A 20,568-nucleotide genomic window follows, 5' to 3' on the forward strand; every position below is an offset into this window, starting at 1 on the left:
ATATATAGATAGAGATAGATATAGATATGATTTAACTTATCACATTCTCAATGAATTTCTAGTTTTTGGGAATTTTTTTTCGGTTTATCAACTTTCCTAGTCGATTTGTTTTCCTAAATATAAATCTCTATGTTGAAGAACAGGGAATGGAAACATAGAGAACTGTGTTGGAGATACCCTGAACCATATGTGTAACTCTCTATATTTTATGTTTTAAAAAAAAAAACTCTATATTTTAACATATATTAGTTATAGATATTTCTATATTATATTATATTATTTTCCTTTCCTCTCCTTTCCTTTCATTTAAATTAAATTAATTATTAAAAATTTTAAAATTTATAAAATAATAAAAATTATGACTTTATGTATAAAAATAATAATTGGCGGATGATTTTTTTTAAATGAGATGAATTTGGGTTATCATATTCCATTCAGAGTGCTAGTCACATTGTGATTGAAATCTACTACTCATCTTTCTGCACAAAGTCCAAAAATTTATGATTTGAAAAGCCATCAATATGATTATGATTTGAAGATTTCACAGGTTTTACGTAAAACTGATTATCTTGTTTTCTTTGATCGTCCAGAATGCAGAACGTGGTGGTGGACAAGATCAGTGAGTTGCCGGATTATGTACTTCTCTACATAATCACACGATTATCGCCACCAGCATCCTATCCACTCGTTGGTGACACCTCTATAGTACTTACACCACTCGTCTCATCTACATCACTCGCTTCTCTTCCTCTAGGAATGTCGTATCGATTGAGGTTCGCGATATGATCCACCTTGTTTCTTTGACATGTTATAAACTGAAGCTTAAGTATTCATTGCTCCTCCACAATGTCCCAAAGCTTGTCGACTTCAACTCATCCGAGCATTTTCACTTTACTTGGCAATGTTTTCGCTGGAATTTCATCTTCTATTATTGATCTGCTACTGCACGTGAATGTCCACTCTGTGGAACTCTGCCCTGTAAGTTGTATTATACTAAATCAGTATCACTCTACCTTGATTTAAAAGCATACCACATGATCCACCAACCAGATAAACTTCTCCAAGATGATGTTGCTCGCTTCTCTAATAATTATTTCAGAAATCGCAGTCACTAAGAAGCGTCCATAAAAATGATAGATCCTAAATCACTGACTGCAAGAAAATATAAAACACTCAATAATTGGAGGAGATAATCCACTAACAGTAAACCATCCAAACTGTACAGGCCATCTCTAGGTTCTTTCTTCTCAACACAAGTCAATATTGTAAGAAATTGGCACACTGATCAGTATATGACTAATCCTAAAAAAACTTATAAGAATGCGACAGTAAATAAAAATATTACTTGGTGCTCTCAAAAGCTTGGGCAATGTTAGGAAATTGGAACCATTTTTAAAAATCATCTCCATTCCTATATTATATTCTCCAATAAAAATTTCAAATCACCTATCATTTCATTCAAGAAAAAAAAAATCACACATACATTTGTTCTCTACTGTAATTTCTCCAAAAACACATTTTTACAAAATATTTTTCAAAATGAGTACAAATCAACTTAAATTCCTCCACCATTTACTCTGTTTCCAATTTATTGCCGCGTTGACCGAGTTCAATGTTGGCTGAAAAATAAGCCAAGAAGATTACACAAGTCAGTATATACAACTTATCTTTTTACCACCTTGGAGTCAAACAACAAAATGAAGAAAGCAAAACACAGCAAGTTGAATCTGTAAGTTACTCGAGTATGTTGTTACTTCCGGAGGAAATGAGTCGGCCATTTTGGAGTAGAGTGGCAGGGAAAGGTGCTTTACAAGAACTGATATGGGATTTGAGACGTGGTATGTTTGGATGGGCACTTCTACACCGATGACACCGAAGTTCCATGCTTAAAAACTCATCATCTTTCAATATGATCTTCCCATGCTCCTCGACTTCCTTTATCACATCTACTGAATCTCGGAAGAATGGAGTAGTGAATGAGTTCCAGTGCTTCTTGTTTTTTAGATAATGGGAGTCAAAATCTTGGCTGATCACATGAAGGTGTAATTGTCGCATGGAAGGCTCCTGGAGGATGGGTTAGTATAGTGTCATCTATTAGCATGTAATTGTTTATGGTGATATGCTAATCCGGATAGTAAATCACTGAAAGAAACACGTCAGGTGCACAATTTAAATAACATGTGAAGCATAAACTATATTTTAAGCTTTGGATTTATTATTGACATTTTTCATGAAGCATCAACCGCTACAGTAAAATTATGACCTCACGATCGGAAACTTACCGAATGATATCCAAGGCGAAACGACAATGATTGATTATCATTCAGGAACTTTTCTGCCCATTTCAAACCAACAGCATGCATGGTTTTCAACAATGGGATGTGTTCTCTACAGACAATTGCAGGGCAGTCGAGACCATCAGCCCGTGCCAACACCAATAAATGATGCTGTGCCTGTAGGACGAGAAAGAAAAATATTTCAACCATTTTTTCCCTTTAAGTATATGAGTGAGAGAGAGAGATAGAGAGATAGAGAGAGAGAGAGAGAGAACCTTGGGATAAGCATCATTCATCACTATAATGTCATCCGATACCTCCAGTAGAGCATTCTCATGCTCCTCGGCATTCATAGCAACTTTGTAAAGAGCTTGAGCCCATGAGCCCCAAGCATTAATCTTGCCTTCTGTAACCCTTCTATCCTGGGAGTTTTTTTCATCCGAGTAACTGCTGACACCAGTCTTAAGGTCCTGTTGAAATCCCTTGTACTTTTTTTTCTTGTCCGATTCATAAGTAGCTTCCCTTTTTCCCTTCTGATGATCCCTTGAATGGCTTAACTCTTTGGAATCTCCAGATTCTGATGATGAGTGTGACTTTAGTATCGACACAAACCCTTCAAACAGAGATGAGTAAGCTTCCCGAAGTATGTTGCAGCCCTGAACATAGTCATGTTTGAGACAGTCTGGTCTCATGGGATTCATATTTGGTCCAAGTACATGTATGACATGTGTTATGCCTTCCCTAATAAACAATGGGGAAGATGAAGGAAGAGGCACAACTACAGAATTTCCCGGTCTCAGGCATGCTGCCTTTTCCTTGGTGGCAATTTCCAGAGCAGATCCCGCAGCATTGAAGATGGCAGCATTCACGCCTCCACCTCCCGGTTTTAGACGCCTGCACTAAGTTAAATTTCAAATGACAAACAAGGCAAAGTTGAGCATAAGTAATAAGAGAGACACTGTATACTGCATAAGGATAAAAAGAAAGATATATGTTTGACTTAACCACCACCATCCTCATCACTGTGCTTGAAAGATGAAACTGAAAAATGCCAACATCAGATAAAGATACACTCCACGCTTAAGAGATAGCAACTTATAGGCAGAAATATTATGCCATCCTTGCATTCTGGTTCCATAAAAAGCCACTTTTTCAACTAATGCCCTTCACAATCGACCACTATAACAGGAAGAATGTCCAAAGCTCAATAGTACAGAACTGCAGAATTCTCCTGGGACAAAACTGGAGAGAGCAAATGCTCATTATCCACAAATATTGGCAACTTCTTGTAGCTTCTTCTATCAGATTAAATTTTTTTTTTATTTTTTTTATTTAAACTATTGATTATTGTTTAAAGATTTGGGATAAAGCATTAATTTCAATCAATCCACTTATAATGACATGTTTCTAGGAACCTGCACCAACCTGCACCACAATACAGGAATCGCAAACCCACCTCAAACAGTTAGATGTGATGAACTTAAGATCTCATAACCAATTCATATCTTGGAAACTGAAACATTTTTCACGAGGACACAACTTACAACCAAGAAACGAACAATAACCAAGAACAAACAATCGTGAATATGAAAAGATTTCAATGCTGAAACATAAATAACGCTACCAGTCAACTACATGCAGGCAAGAAAGATTAGATGCTTGTTATTGCTGAATTAAAATTAAGATTTACAAGCTCACCAGTTGGCAGCATTTGCAATTACATTGTAGTGTAAACCTTTATCAGATCGGAGTCGAGTTATATCTCCAACCATCGTAAAGAACTTTTTAGAGTCAATGTTCTTTTGTGCAGCTTTAGCCTTGACCAGAGACAATATTTTGGATCCATGTGACAAATCTACTAAAACAAGTGCAGCATCTCCTATTCTACTTACAAACTCCTCAACCTTTTCAACAATAACATCAGATGCCTTTTCCAGATTGAATTGAAAGTCTGCAGTAGAAATAGATGGAAATGCCAAAGTGGGAACGTTGTTTGAAATAATCATATCAGGAGAACAAGTTGTATCATGTCCTTTTGAATTCTCGTAAGCCTCACTTGGAAGATCAGAACCCTTATTTACTCCCTGAAAACCAGAATCCTTTTCTACTTGCAAGTCATTAGGATTAAGTTTCTGAAAGCTGGTTGGCTCCGATACAGTTTTACCTGAGGGATCCCATTTTTTAAGAAATTTCATAATACCTACTTGAGTCTTGGTATCCATATTCTTCTGGCCAAAGTAGCCCGAAGGCAGAGAATCTAATGGCCCAAAGAAACCATATGTGCTGATGGTAACATTGACATCTTTTTCATCCTGACAGATCGTAATTCGATTGAACCCCTCACTTAGTTTTGGTAATTCTTTCTTTGAAGCCATTCGGTTCACAACAGCAGCAGCTTTCCCGCCTTCTAAGTTTCCTTCATGCCCAGTACGCTTCACAGAACGAGAAATACAAACCTTGGTTGGAAGATCAAGCACCACAACATGTTTCTCCACTTGTTCGCCACCGAGCTTTAGAAAATCTGTGCGCTGCTCTCTGTCAATATTACATCTGTCAATAAATATACTTTCACCATTCTTTAATGCAGCAGCAGCACTTGATAGACACTGATTTTTTGTACCAGCTTTACCATTATTAATAGAATCCTGCATTTCAAGATAAAGATAAAAACTTGATCAACAACAAAGGAATACCATCATCAATAAGGAGGGTAAAACATCTTTCACGAAGCACATCAAAAATAAAATGTTCGCTAACTTTCAACCAGCAAATGCATTATCATATGATATGATAATGCTCATTCTAAGGCAAAAAGACAGACCTCTGACCTCGGAACCCAAATGTCTAGTTTTCAAGATACATCAATCATCACACATTCAAAAACACTCACTTGATTACCATTAGATCGTCTCTTTCCTTCTAGCCTAAAAGCTTAATAAAATTCCGAGTGGACCTTACAATACAGTTCATTAACTTATTTAACAGCTTATATATGAAAAATGATAGTAAAAACAGAACAAAATTAATCATCCAAGCATTTCAGTTACGCGTTAACATTTTAGAAAATTAATATCCATTGAAGCATGTCATCAATCTCACCAAGTACAAGTATTTTGTAGCAAAATTCATATGTCTCAGCAAATACTTTCATATCGTACAACGAGAACAAACCTGGCAAATCCGTGCCCAGGGTCGTCGAGAAATTTGAATTACTTCATCACAGAAGGTGGATTTTCCACTTCCGGGCAAGCCCATCAGCATTACTACTACCGGCTTCGACTTTTCTTTAGTTTCTTCCATTTCTCCACCTCCTTCACAAAAGGAAACATCGATAAAAGCAGGAAACAAAAAATTACTGCTTCAAGAAATAAAGGTCAAACGTAGAAATCTACTAATTTTTTCAACATCAACCGACCATTTTCAGATTGAGAGGGAATTTCTCGATCAATTTCCATCGCCTTTCGACGGTCTGTCTCCCTCCAGCTCTCTCAGTTCACAAGACATAAGAGCTGCGCTTTATAGAAAAGCGTGTTTATCAGTTAATGGGCCGACACAGGTGACTTGAGTGAGCCCAAGTCCTCAAACAGCCCAATCGCTTAACATAAAAGGTTGATTATTTTAAAATATAATATAATCTTATTTACATAATGAATATAAATAACTAACTGACGTATTTTATGTTAGTTATGTGTTATTGTAAATGTAATAGGTCGCATAAGTACATCATAAAGTCGATTTAAAAATAATACAATTGTGATTTTAAAATTTTTAAAAAATAATTATCACCCATGAAAAAAGTTATCTTTCAAGAAAACGTGTTGACCGAGACTAATCAACAATCAGACGCCCAAATAAAATTGAAGTTATATATTCAAATAATATTATCCTTGTTACTTCATTTTTATTGCACGGTTAGGTAATCAATAGCAATGGAAATAAATTTTGATGAAACGAAAATCTCCATGTACGACATTCTTAGGGCAAAAATTTGTGTGAGACAGTTTCACGGGTCATATTTTGTGAGACAGTTTCACGGGTCATATTTTGTGAGACATATATCTTATTTGGGTCATCCATGAAAAAATATTACTTTTTATGCTAAGTATTACTTTTTATTGTTAATATCGGTAGAGTTGATTAACCTCATAGATAATGATTAATGAGACCATGTTACAATAGACCTACTTCATTCATAGAGGAAGAAATATCCTCGAAAGTCCAAATACCGATGCCACAAATATATTTTTCTTCCTAACTAATACCTCATTCTATCAAATTTCAATAATAAGCTGCCTAAAATTGACATATAAATTTAATAAAACTATGATTTATTTACATAAACCATTAAATATTACAAAATTAAATTAAATAATATTATATTCAAGTTCTAATGAAAATGTATTAAAATCAAATTTATTTCTTGATTAATTTTAACAGTGATCTATAACACCTTTTTTTTGGTTGGCTATAATCCATAGTCTATACTTCCATACTATATATTATACGTTTTTATAAAGAGGGACATCTTAGAATAATTATCTTGATATGACCACTTCAAAAATACAATGATCATCATTATTTTTCAGTAATTTGCAAACTATATATTTGATAATTATCCAACAAAAATAAAACAATATATATAAATAGTTTTAGATAGCTATACTGAATAATTTGAGAAAAAATTTTAAAAAAATAAAAGAAGCCAAGAGCATCCATAAAAACTAATGCATCGACGCACGCGTTGCGTGCTTATATAATACTAATTATAATTCATTTGATTTATATTTAAACTGAGGATCAAAATATCATTATAAGAAATAGTGAAAGACTACACTGTAATTTTGATATATAAATTTAAAAATAAACTGAAAAATAAAAAGAATAAAAAAGTGACTTCAGTGAGAATTGAACCTATAACCCTAAACCCCAAAAAACAATAACTCTATCCACTGAACTACACATAACTTACATTAAAATTTGAACATTTTATTAATATATATAATTATTAAAACAGATCATGGCACCAAAGTTAGTTACTCTAAGTGTCTCATACTTAATAGAATAGTATAGATAAAAATACAAAAGAAAAAAAAAAACAATTATACAAGTACACAACATAAATGCTGGTACTTTTAATTCAGTTTTACTTGATATTTTCAGGCTACTAAAATGAGAACATATTTGTTTTTATGAATTTTGAAATAAATTATATATCTACATTAAAAATCAAAATGTAATTAATATATAATTTACAAATACATAAACAGAAATGTCGATAAATAAACATCAAATAAGCTATAATGACATTTTATTGCCATAATTTTTTGGATAGGAAAATATTATAACTATTGAAATTTCAGGTAGTGAAGCAAATTAAAGACCTCAGTAATATATATTATAATGGAATTCATCACATTTAAATTCACAACATAAATTCCATTTAACCTTCAGGTGTTATTTACATTCAAAAGTTAAAGTTACACAATGATCTCAGCTAGATATAACAAAAATCCAAATGTCAATATAAGAAGGCTATTGCTAATTGCTAGCTTGAAGTGAAATTAGTCAACTACACTAATTGGGCATCCTAATCTCTGTTGCTTGAAGCATACTTTGGTCTCTACTTTTTTATTTAATTCAAAGATACGAGTAATCTGTTTGAGTTGAGAATTGAGATTGGGGATGTAATAATTAAGAAGAAAATGAAAGTACTACGTCTGGAAGTTGGAAGTTTCTGATATATATATGCTACGTGACAACAGCAGGTATGAAACAAGATAATTGCCTTTGGACAAAGGCTGAGCGGTGGAAGACCAACCAAGACGAAGTTACAAGGAAATATCACAGAAAAGTTGAGACCGATGCATGCAAAAAACAGAAAGTCATACATTAAATTCAGTGAAATATATACTGCGAATAAATGAAGGTGGAATTTGGAAGACCAATTTGGTCATACAGAGAATCAGTCTCTTTGACAAAAATGGATGGGAGGGCCCAATAATTAAGGGACGGCAATTTCCTTACCTTTGTTTTTCTCGAGTTGTTTGATAAATTATTTTTGTAAGATGATACCATTTCATCGAAGGATTAATGGCGCAATTTTGCCTCCTTCTAGATATCAGGATGATATGTTAAAAGATATATCATTAATTTTTATCCGTGAGATGGTAAATTATACTTTTATTTAATAAAAAATAGTGTTTTTAACATACAAAATTAATATTTTTTCATTAGTAGTCCAAATTATATATTAGTCTCATAAAATTGATCCGTGAAATTGTCTTGCATAAATTTTTTTGATATTTTAAATCTAGGCCAAATTTATTTTTTATGAAATGTTCCCAACTCATTCCCCCGTCTCAATCTAGGCAGAATTTAATTTTTATTGTATTTTTTTACAGAATGACTAACTTAATTTTATCTATATATAACTTGAATTAGTTTTTAAGGAATGCAATTACATTGGTGGTACTTTTTGCATTAAAAAAAGAAGGCGAAAAGACAAAAATTAAGATCCAATATTTACATTTTATAATTCGACCAAAACTAGTTATAGAAAATTAAAAATAAATAAAACGTTCAAACTTACTTTTCAAATAAAAAAAGGTCGACCAACCCTATCTAGAAAATTAGGTTAGGAAATTGGTAAGCAGATGCCTCCTTTTCTTTTTTGATTAATTTTATTAAAAAGAAAATAATAATAATAATAATAATAATAACAACAACAACAACGGTCACGATTGGTTGATCACGTGACACAACTCGTCGGGCCGACTGTTTTTTTTTTATATATATATTTTTTTTGAAATCAACGGCGACGATTTGTGGTCGTTGATGATCAATAATGACATGACCGTTGGGTAACGGTCAACCCAGCGGGTCCGAAATTTTTTTATAAATACCCTTCACCCCTTGATTATCAAAACACCAAGTCTTGATTATTGGTTTGTTGTCAATTGTTGATTTATTTTCATAATTACTTCGATTTCATATTTATACAAATAGTCGGAGTTGGATCAAATTGTAGGGGTGACAAAGGAAAGAGAAAGTACATCATGTCACTCGATTTCGAGTTTCACGATTTTCATTCATTTAATGTTGATGGTTATGATGTTAATTTCTTCGATGAAAAACATCAAGAACGTGAACAAGAAGCTCAACAAACATGTCATCATCAATGTCAATAAATTATGATCAATCTGAGTGCGTATAAAAGTAAAACCCGAGCTGTGCCTCGCTCGACATCCAATATCTTAACCAAATACTTCGAAAATCCGGTGATAGGTAAGCCAAATGCAAATATTGTTCGAAAACTTACAAATTTCAACAATCTAAGGAGATGGTAATGGAACTTTGATGTGGCACGTGGAGAAAAATCACCTAGTGAAAATTCGTATTTATCGTTCACAAACTCAATTTCAGCATTTTTATGATTCCCAACCTTTTAAATTTGACGAAGCTAAATTTAGAGAAGAAATAGCTAAATTTTGTGTAGTTGAACAAATTTCTTTTAGTTTTAGTGATAAATTATCTTTTGAGAATAACTTTCTACTAGTGTAAATCATTTTATTAGACTTATCCCACGAAATAATCTCAAACGCACACTTAAAAATTTAGTCATTGATCAAAAAAAATTAATTAAAGAATTTATTAGTATAAATAATAATTTTTCTTCATGTTCTGATATTTGGAGTGATCATTGACAAAATTGTTCATACATATATGAGTATTATATTTCATTAGATTGATAATTTTTGGAACATTTAAAAAGCATTGCTTACATATAGATGTTTTAATGAAACACACTATAACTTCTCAAGTTTTTTCAATTTATTTTGATAATACTAGTGAAAATACTTACAGTATTATTGAGCTTATTGAAATATGTAAATTATCACTATATGGTAACAATTTTCATATTAGGTGCACATGTAATATTTTAATTTTGCGTATTCAATATTAACTAAAAAATTTATCATCAGATATTCAATCAATTAAGAGCGCAATTCCTTATTTACGGACACATTCTCAAGTTATGAAACAATGAGACAAATTTTGCAAAAAAAATACTATGAGACCTAAACAGTTTGCATGAGACATTACAACTCGTTGAAATTCAACATATAATTTGTTATTATCGTCTTTTGAATATAAATATTTATTATGTATATTTTTTATCAACATGTTCAAACTCGTGATATTTATTTGTTTTCAAATCTATGGAACATATACACTAATATTCGTGAAATTTTTAAAAAAAATTAATGATGCTAGTGACCAATTATGTGATGTTTATTATTTTAATTCTCATTTAGTTTTAACACATTGTTGCAATATTACAACTATTTTTAGTGAATATATTAAATCTAATGATGATGCTTTAGTTCGATATATCTATGTCATGAAAGAAAAATAGAAAAAAAATATTTTTTACGAATTCTTGAAATACTTTTGTGTTCTTTGTTTTAGATTCTAGACATAAATTAAATCATATATAAGAAATGTTAAAATTATATTATGAATCTTTAGACCCTATTATGGAAATGGTTCCTAATATTTCATTGTTTGTTTAATATTAAAATTCATTTATATGATATTTATAATGAATATAACATCAAATATGGTGAACACATTGTTCTACATAAAATCAATCTACTACCAACAGTAATATTACTTCTAAACTTACTAAAACACATCTTTTATTAAGAGAACATATGAAACGTCCACAAAGATCATCAAGTTTCGGTCAGGGATTTGAGAATTATTTACAACTACTTTTGATTTTAATGATGCGAAAACTGTTGCAATAAACATGCTTTTAGTATTAGAAGAAATATATTGGATGAGAGACATTTAGCTTTAGATCGTAAAATTTGGAAGCTCATTGTTTACCCAATGATTATAATTCAAAAGTCGTTAGACGAACACAACAAATTAAAAGTGATGAGGAAGACCAAGACAAAACCGAGAGAACACCTGGAACAATAAGGGATGAAATGTGAGTGAATGTGATTGAACAAAATAAAATGTAATATTTTTTTTATATATAAGATGTTGAAAGTTGAAATGTAGTATAATTTTTATTTAAGAAATGTAATATATTTTTTATTGAGAATGATATATTCGATAAAGTTTTTATAAGTTCAATTGTGCAAGTCTTATTTTTAATTTATATTTTTTTAAAAAAAACATTTTGTTTTTAAAAAATAAAAAGAATCAAACAGTCCCGGAACCAAAGGTTAACCGGACTTGGATCGCCTGTTCCGTGACCAAGACCGTAACTGACCATGAGCGGGCCGGTTAAGGGTCATAATCGTGCAGACCCGAACCTGGCCCGTGGCCAGGTCTAGGTGCATTCAACTTTTGTTTCCAAATGCAACGTGAGCTAGCTTTTGTCTGAGGTTCAAAGTGAAGTAGAACAAAGACGATAATCACGTCTTTTCCAATTGAGACGTAAACCCTATTGCTATTTTTCGTAATGAATGGAAGATAACTAAAAAAATTCATGATTTTCGTGTATAATTTTATGAAAGATACAAATATCTTCTAAATTAAAAGATATTAAATCGCTGTTTGAACTAATAATTTTCATAATATTTGGAAATAAAACACCCATGTGGAAAGAATATATGAAGAGCTCACATGATATTTATAAGATGCAACCATTAATACACGGGATATAATGTAGAATGCATTAAGATATGATCACGACTTTTATTATTGATGTTCAATAAAGACAAGATAGATTATTGACCATAGAATCAAACAAATGGAAAAGTACTCTTACGTGGCCCATAAAATATAGAACGGGAGACCAAAAACGCGTGGGAAAGTATCTGTCGAGACTCGTATATCACAAGAAAGTAAAAAGAAAAAATAAAAACACGCAGTTCCCAGTTTGTTGACCCCTTCATAGTTTCCTTCACCCCTTAATCCGAAGTCTCTATTTCATAGCCGTTAATGAATTTTTTTATTTTTATTTTTGGCTTGAATCCTGCAAGGCTAGAGAGTTGAAGTTGATGGGCAGTAATTTTACATATTGATTACTTGATAGGCTTAAGGGTGTGTAGAGTACTCCGTCTAATGAGAATTCTTCTCCTTCCATGGATTCTGCTGCTGTTCTTGTTCCAAATTCTGTCGGTTTCTTGGGTTTTTGGCCAGTGTTTGTATGATCAAAGATCACTGTTGTTGCAGTTGAATAGCAGCCTTGTTTACAACTCCGCAATTTCGAGAAGGTTGGTTAACTGGAACCAGAATGTAGACTGCTGCAAGTGGGATGGGATAGCTTGTGATAACACAGGTCGTGTGATAAGTTTGGAGCTCGATGGCGAGTCAATTTCACGTGGGATCGAGGATTCGAGTCTTTTCAGTCTTAAATATCTGGAAAAGCTAAATTTGGCATTCAACAGATTCTACAATAGTGAAATTCCAAAAGGGCTTCAGAATCTCACGAATCTGGCATTCTTGAATCTGTCAAATGCTGGTTTTGTTGGGCAGATTCCCACGGAACTATCCACATTAAGGAGCTTGATCAGTCTTGATCTCTCCACCCTTTTCCCAGACCGTCTCCATCCCCTAACACTCGAGAATCCAAATTTCATGGTGCTTCTCCAAAACCTCACTTCTCTCATGGAACTGAATCTTGACGGTATTAAAATTTCAGATCCACCAAGCGATTGGTCCCGGACAATATCTTCATCTGCACCCAATTTAAGAAATTTAAGCTTGCGGAATTGTGGTTTGCCAGGTCCATTGGATTCTCTTTCAGAGCTTCCTTCTCTTTCAGTTCTACGCCTAGATAGGAACAATCTGTCATCGACAGTTCCAAAGTCTTTCACAAAGTTCTCAAATTTGACTACCTTGAGTCTAAGTTCTTGCTCTTTACATGGTTCCTTTCCAGAGATGACCTTCCAATTATCCACTCTGCAAAATCTTGATCTATCAAACAATGTATTACTCAAGGGGACCATACCCGAGTTTCATCAAATTGGATCTTTCAGGACAATAATGCTCACCTACACCAGCTTCTCAGGCTCATTACCAGATTCCATTAGCAATCTTAGAATGTTGTCCATGATACACCTCTCTCATTGCAATTTCACTGGACCGATTCCATCCACAATAACCAACTTAACAGAACTGGTTAGTGTGGATTTCTCATTCAATTCATTCACCGGTTCAATCCCAACATTACAAATGTCCAAGAAACTTAATTACATAGACCTCAGTTATAATAAACTCATGGGATCGATATCTTCCAGGCATTTTGAAGGTCTCACAAATCTGACATTTATAAATTTGGGTTTTAATTCACTCAATGGTAGCATTCCCTCGTCTCTCTTCAGTCTCCCTTCAATACAGAAACTTCAGCTCTCTAACAACCAATTTAGTGATCAAGTCCAAGAATTTTACACACCGAATTCCTCCAACCTCGATACACTAGATTTGAGCAGTAATATGTTGGAAGGTCCCATTCCCAAGTCATTCTTTAACCTTGGAATGCTTAATGTACTATCACTTTCTTTCAACTCCTTCAGTGGCCGCACACAGCTGGAAATGATTCAAACGCTTCCCAATCTTACGAGGCTGGAGCTTGGTTACAACAACTTGACAGTTGAAGTAGGAACCACAAATTCAAGTCTATCCAGGTTAAATTTGGCCTCCTGTAAGCTGAACAAATTTCCTGATCTGAGGAACCACACAAAATTGACTTTCTTGGACCTATCAAATAATCTTATTAGCGGAGAAATACCAAGTTGGATTTGGGAAATTGGAAATGGACACCTCACGCATTTGAATCTTTCTCACAATATTCTGGTTGGTCTACAAATGCCATACAACATGACTCGTACGCTTTACATGCTAGACTTGCACTCGAACCAACTCCATGGTGAGTTTCCAACTCCCCCAAAATCAGTTATCTATGTAGATTACTCGAGTAATAGATTTCAAGAACCCATTCCACATGATTTTGGCAATTTCACTAGATTTGCTTCGTTTTTGTCATTGGCAAATAATAGCATTAATGGATCGGTTCCTACATCCCTTTGTGATGCAAGTTACCTTCAAGTTCTTGACCTATCTGACAACTTACTGAGTGGTAGTATACCACCCTGTCTCTTAAGAAATAACAAGAGTCTTGGAGTACTGAATCTTGGTAGAAACTACATTAGTGGTGATATTCCTAATAGTTTTTCTGTCAGTTGTGGCCTAAAAACTCTAGACCTCAGTAAGAACAATTTGGAAGGGAAAATTCCAGCATCCTTAGCCAATTGCACATCTTTAGAAGTCATGAATGTTGGAAACAACAATATTTACGATAAGTTCCCATGCATGCTACAAACTTCATCCAGCTTGCGTGTTCTGGTCTTGCGCTCCAACAGATTTCATGGAGGTATCGCATGTCCTGAGGCAAACCAAAGCTGGTCAAATCTTCAAATCATCGATATAGCTTCAAACAACTTTGTCGAGTATCTGAATGCATCCTGGTTCTCAAGTTGGAGAAGAATGATGCAGGAAAGTGATGGGTCTGGCCACATAAGCTTCAACTATCTGCAGCTGGCCAACTTATACTACCAGGACACTGTGACAGTAACCATCAAAGGATTAGAGTTGGAGCTTGTCAAGATTTTGACTATCTTCACATCAATTGATTTCTCTAGCAACAATTTTCAAGGAGAGATACCCGAAGCCGTAGGACAAGTTAGTTCACTATATGTTCTCAATTTATCGCATAATAGTCTCACTGGAACAATTCCAAAATCAATTGGAAACTTAACGAGTCTCGGATCACTTGATCTTTCAAGGAACCAGCTAACAGGGATGATACCAGAGGAGCTAGCAAGTCTCACATTCCTCTCGTTCCTGGATTTGTCCTACAACAAGCTATCTGGAAGAATCCCTCATGGTCCTCAATTACAAACATTTTCTGAATCAAGCTACATAGGAAACACAGGCCTATGCGGGTTCCCTTTGAACACAACCTGTGAGGTTTCTCCACCAGCAGCCGAGGGATTACGTAGCTCCAGTCTAATAGAATTTGATTGGCAATTTGTACTCACCGGTTTGGGATATGGGGTTGGAGCAGCATTAGTCATTGCACCTCTTGCATTCTGCAAGCAATGGAGGGATCAGTGCAACAAGCACATGGACCAATTTCTAGGGCTTATATTTCCAAGATACGCATTCAGTTATGTCAGGTATGATGAGAAATTTGAAGCGAGACAAGACGTCGAATATGAGACTTCGGATGACGACAATGAAGACGAAAATGAAGATAACAAGGAAGATGACTTGTCACGTGGAAGGTACTGCATATTTTGCACCAAATTTGACATTCAAATGACAAATGCAGTGCACACTACCGAATGTACATGCCATTACTTACCGCCCACATTCTCCGCTTATACTACGTCATCATCGTCATCATCTTCTATATTATTCATGTATGGTATAAAATTTTGAATCTTTTCTCAATTAATTTCCATGTTCTTCTTTGTACAGATACTCTATAGTTGAAGCATGCAGTAGCCCCTGAATATGGGATAAGGAGACTAAATTCTTTTCAATGTCATGGGAAAATATTTGTTTAAACACACACACACACACACACACACACACAAACGTCAATTCACTTTACCATACTGATTGAGGAAATTTTACGAACAGGTGAAACTCACGCTAAAACAGTTAGACTTCATTAAGATCATGGCAGCCCAAAATGGCAGTTCTACTCTTAATGACAAACAAATTATAATAACAACTAAAGAGGTATAGGAGTAGGACCTAAAGATTATCAGAAGATATAGTACATAATGGGATGATGCATTATCCACCAAGAACCAAGGAGAAGCGTCAGGTTTTGAAGCTAGAATGGAATCCATGCCAAATATGGAACCAAAACAGGCAATAGTTTCAGATAATATAAATACCAATTTCTGATAAATTCAGGCGCAGGAAAAAGAAGCAACATTGTCTCATTATTGTGAAGACTGGAGAATCATCGGAGCTGATCGTACACTGATGATCGGTTCTCTCTAGTTCAATGGGATTATAAATTTTTTTTCTTTTTTTATAATTTTATTATTATATTAAAATATAATAAATTTATGTTCAAATGTTACTTTTCTGGCAATATTTGATCTTTAATAATAATCAACTTCTCATGAATTATTGAACTCTCTTAAAAATTTACATTCTTTCTTTTAATTATTAGAGTAAAAAATATGGTCGACCAATTTCTATCACTACATTAACGTATCATTGTCGAAAGATAAAATGATGAATGATGTGTAACATATAACTTATAATTTCATATATTTGGATAATATAACGTGTTGTAACATTTCATGTTTGCAATCCTCCTTGATATTGGTGTTAACAAAATTTGTTATTTTGTTACTAATGAAATTACCTAAATGTGCAGTTAACCGAACATAACTGAAACTATCGAAGAATGCAAAATGAAAGTACCAACTGATTAACCGAACTGAACCAGTCCAACTGATGTATCAAGAACAGTTCGACTGATTGTTCAGTTGATAGGCGGTTCAGCAGAAGACCTTCAGAAGCTCGGCCAGCTGATGAACAGCTCAACTGACCAATTCAACTGAAGCAGTGAAATCAGTTCAGCTGACGAGCCAACTGATTTCACCAAATCAGTTCAACTGACCAGTTCAGATTATCAGATAGAAATCAACCAATTTTCAGAACACGACAAGCTTATCAAATGTGGAATCCAGCTGCGCGCATTAAGGAAAAGTTTTTGTCCAGTCAATAGACAATAATGGACATTGCATCAGAAATTAAAGACAAAGCATTCCAGAATAAATGTCAGAAATGACAAATCAATTATCGAGGAATGTATTCAAATGTAACGAATACAATAATTGAATCTCACTGTACGATCAAGTTTCGCGCATATAAATATAAGATGAAGATCGGTGAAGACTAATGAGAAATAATACAAGTGTGTGGAAAAAGAAAGGGCACGCTTAATGTTCATCAGCTTTCAAGAAGCAACCAGCCCATATTCGAATGAACACTTCAACGTGTTATCATCTTAGATTAGAAGCAATTTTTTCTCAGTGTGTGAGAACACTTTCACGTTGTTCTCAAAGATCAGTTCTCACACACTCACACACAACTACTCAAATACAGTCTTACACAAAGACAATAAACTTGTGTATATAATCTTTAACGCACGGACGTTAAACAAGTGTTGGTTGGAAGGTGCTGCCTTCAGTTTAGTCTAGGAGTTCAGTTAGGCAGTAGGATAAGTCCTAAGCTGAGTAGGTCTGTACAAAGTATTGTATAGATCAAAGTCTTCTAATGAATCTTACTCGAGGTGGTAGAAGGAGTGCGTAAGAGCAGTTGAAGTCTCCGAACGTCCATAAACATATCTTGTGCTATTTTTGTTTAACCGCTTGTTTTTTTGTTCTTAATTGATTTGATCAGTTCGGCTGATATCAGTTCAGTTATGTCCATAATTGAACTGGTCCCATGTAATTTTAAGTTATTCAGTTGCATATGATATAAAACCAATCAGTTTTCTTAACGAATGATTACTTCGAGTATTTTTCACTTGGTTTGTAACCAAACTCGATTTAATTCATCGGTGATTTTATTCTCAGAACACGAGCTATTGTAGCTCATTGTTTTATTGTGTTTAAAGCACCTCGAAGGTATCGAGCACACGATCCATCATAATAATTTATAACTCTAATAATTTATATAATTCGAGTTAAATGTTGTATAAAACATGTATGGATGATCAATTCATATATTATTTTTCACACAAAAAGCTGTGATATGCAATTAAAATTTATAATTCAATTTAAATGTTATTAATTATGAATTTGTAAATATGTCCTTATATTTTTTGTCTTTTGTTATTAGTGATGATCTCAGTAGTTTTTTCTACTTATTTGATAAGGTTAATTAGGTAATCCCAATTTTTAGGTTTGTGTTGTAATAAATTTCTTATGGCTTAATTTAATAAATATTCATAATTTTCCACTTATTTGCCAAGGTTATTTGGATAATTCAATTTGTTAGGTTTGTATTACAATAATTTTATCATGGCTTAGTTTAGTAAGTATTCATAATTTTCATCAAATTTGATGTTCTCTTTTATTTTAATATCTGGTCATAATTATTTATATATTTTGATAATTTGATGGTTTAAATTAAAGTTTTATCATTCTCTTTTGTTGTTTCTTTTTTATTCAATTTAAATTTTATTTTATTTGCTCGATATATTAAATTTTATTATTTATCTATCTATATTCGATATCACTATAAAAACGACACATGAATTATAAATCTACAATTATGTTCTTGCGTTTTTTGTCTTTTGTCAATAATGATTATCTTTGTAGAAAGCTAAACAAGTTCATAAATTCATAGGAATTGAATTTTATTTTATTTTTTGCTTTAGCTATATAGAAATCAGGGCCAGTACCTCCTGTGAGGCGAGAGAGGCCATCGTCTCAGGGCCCGGATCTTCACAGGGGCCAAAAAAAAAAATTGTTGGTCTCATGTTATTGAGGCATGCACCTAAATAGTATGTGCATTGGACATTTTTAAAAAAAATGGACATTGACTCATTGAAAACATGATTAAATATGATGATTGTGCTCATTGGGGATTTAATCAAATTATGTAGAGCCCAAACAATAAAGCTACATGGCTCATTAATTAAATTTTTAAAAATTTTGTATGCATAAAATAATAATGTTTGTCCAATATATTTATTATTTTATCTTGTGTCAACTCATGTGTTAAAATTTTATACATTACTTATCGATTATTTGGCCTCTTTTCTTGAATTTATGTAATTGGACTCATTTCAAAAAATAAAACACAAAAAATTGTAATACTTATCTATTTTACATATCTTTATTTTCCGTTTTCTTGAATAAAATCTTATATTCATTATTTAAAACAAATTATATATTTTTACAATATTGCTTCATATATCTATCATTTTGTCATTTTGATAGTTTATGTTGACAAATTTCAATTTTAGTAACATACAGTACAATGTTTGTCAATTTCAATCTTTTTCTAATATAATTGTTCATATGACACTGCATTACGTTATAGCCATGTTGATGTTGTGGCGCACGAAGAAAAAAAATCGCAAAGAGATAAATATATAATTCGTAAATTATATTTTCCTTATATCTATTGTTTGATTATTTTTAATTTTCAAACTAAATTTTACGGTCATTTATCACAACAAGATTTTTTTTCAACATATCGCCTCAGGCCTTGTGAACCACATGTACGGCTCTGATAGAAATTAATCTATATATCAATTTTAAAATATTTTATAATTAAATATGTGTTTAGTAAATTGCTATTGTTACTTGTAAATGCGTGTCTTATTCAATTTTCAGGGTTTCCATTTGATGTGTTAGATATTAATGCATTGATTGATTTTTATTTTCTTCCATGCATTTGTATTTAAATTTTTACTTGTTTATGTGCTTATTTTGATTGATTATTTTAATTTTCAATAAATTTGTTTTAATTTTATTTGATTATTTGATTATTTAATGAATTAATAATGCTTTTATCGGTTGGACTTTCATAATTCCTTAAATCATATTTCATTTGATGTGTTAAATAGTATATTGATCAGTTTCCATTTTATCTTTTGCAGCGGTACTTTATCTGTGCATGTACTTGTTTGGTTTGATTTATTTAATTTCCAATAATATAATTTTAATTTTATTTTATTTTATTTGATTATTTAATAATTTAGTAATGTATTGATTGGTTGGATTTAATAATAATAATAATAATAATAATATGTATCTATATTTATATCTATATTTATTCTATATAAAAGTTTCACGTGGATGTTATTTAGATCATTTTATTTGTTTGCGTACTGTCTATTTATGATGATACATGAATCTTTTTGTTCATTAAATTTATTGTTAGTGGGGAAATTAAATGATTTTACGGTGGAGTTTGACTGTTGATTGGTTAAAACACTTGCATGTAAACTTATTATGAAGTAATCAAAACTGATTTATATATGAACAAGTGCTAGGGATGTAAACGATTCAAACCAAATCAAACAGTATCAGGCTTGAGCTTGGTTTGTTTAAGATTATTTGAGGCTCGAACTCGATTCGAGCTTTTATTATCAGGCTCGAGCTTGGTTTGTCTTGAAATTACTAAGCTCGAGAAAAGCTCGAGCTCGGCTCGTTCAAAGCTCGTTTAACATGTTAATCAAGCAATGCTCGAGCTTGATTCATTAATAGCTCGTTTAGCATGT

The 20,568-nt window shown here is 32.8% G+C and overlaps 2 protein-coding genes across 7 annotated transcripts; one reads left to right on the forward strand and one right to left on the reverse strand.

Moving 5' to 3' along the window:
• Positions 1-497: 497 nt before the first annotated feature.
• LOC142546442 (transcription factor bHLH140) lies at positions 498-5,797 on the reverse strand. 4 transcript variants are annotated; one of them, XR_012820471.1, is made up of 8 exons: positions 5,692-5,797; positions 5,448-5,587; positions 3,975-4,921; positions 2,552-3,170; positions 2,283-2,453; positions 1,739-2,064; positions 1,048-1,152; positions 498-976 (listed from the first exon to the last, which is right to left on the reverse strand). XR_012820471.1 is itself a non-coding variant. In XM_075654151.1 (7 exons), the coding sequence occupies exons 1-7, from the start codon at positions 5,729-5,731 to the stop codon at positions 940-942; spliced, it is 2,280 nt and encodes a 759-aa protein (XP_075510266.1). In that variant the 5' UTR covers positions 5,732-5,797; the 3' UTR covers positions 498-939. The 4 variants fall into 4 exon arrangements, 2 of the variants coding, with proteins under 2 accessions (XP_075510266.1, XP_075510267.1); XR_012820472.1 differs by having other exon boundaries at positions 498-961; positions 1,032-1,152; XM_075654151.1 differs by lacking the exon at positions 1,048-1,152.
• Positions 5,798-12,079: 6,282 nt separating this feature from the next.
• On the forward strand, positions 12,080-16,904 carry LOC142546443 (receptor-like protein 7). Of its 3 annotated transcripts, none has more exons than XM_075654155.1 (2): positions 12,080-15,583; positions 16,702-16,904. In XM_075654155.1, the coding sequence occupies exons 1-2, from the start codon at positions 12,360-12,362 to the stop codon at positions 16,703-16,705; spliced, it is 3,228 nt and encodes a 1,075-aa protein (XP_075510270.1). In that variant the 5' UTR covers positions 12,080-12,359; the 3' UTR covers positions 16,706-16,904. The 3 variants fall into 3 exon arrangements, with proteins under 3 accessions (XP_075510270.1, XP_075510271.1, XP_075510268.1); XM_075654156.1 differs by lacking the exon at positions 16,702-16,904 and adding an exon at positions 15,945-16,386; XM_075654153.1 differs by lacking the exon at positions 16,702-16,904 and adding an exon at positions 15,780-15,844.
• Positions 16,905-20,568: the final 3,664 nt, after the last annotated feature.

The sequence above is a fragment of the Primulina tabacum genome, chromosome 5 (assembly GCF_025594145.1).
Source record: "Primulina tabacum isolate GXHZ01 chromosome 5, ASM2559414v2, whole genome shotgun sequence".
Lineage (NCBI taxonomy): Eukaryota > Viridiplantae > Streptophyta > Magnoliopsida > Lamiales > Gesneriaceae > Primulina > Primulina tabacum.

Excerpts from the sequence above, each read along its gene's own strand:
- LOC142546443 (XM_075654153.1), top strand. The coding sequence starts at position 12,360 with ATGAGAATTCTTCTCCTTCCATGGATTCTGCTGCTGTTCTTGTTCCAA. Across the intron at positions 15,584-15,779 it reads GATGACTTGTCACGTGGAAG|ATACTCTATAGTTGAAGCAT; the intron begins GTACTGCATATT and ends TTCTTTGTACAG.
- LOC142546442 (XM_075654151.1), bottom strand. The coding sequence starts at position 5,731 with ATGGAAATTGATCGAGAAATTCCCTCTCAATCTGAAAATG. Across the intron at positions 2,454-2,551 it reads TGAATGATGCTTATCCCAAG|GCACAGCATCATTTATTGGT; the intron begins GTTCTCTCTCTC and ends CTCGTCCTACAG. Across the intron at positions 977-1,738 it reads GGAAGTAACAACATACTCGA|GGCAGAGTTCCACAGAGTGG; the intron begins GTAACTTACAGA and ends TACAACTTACAG.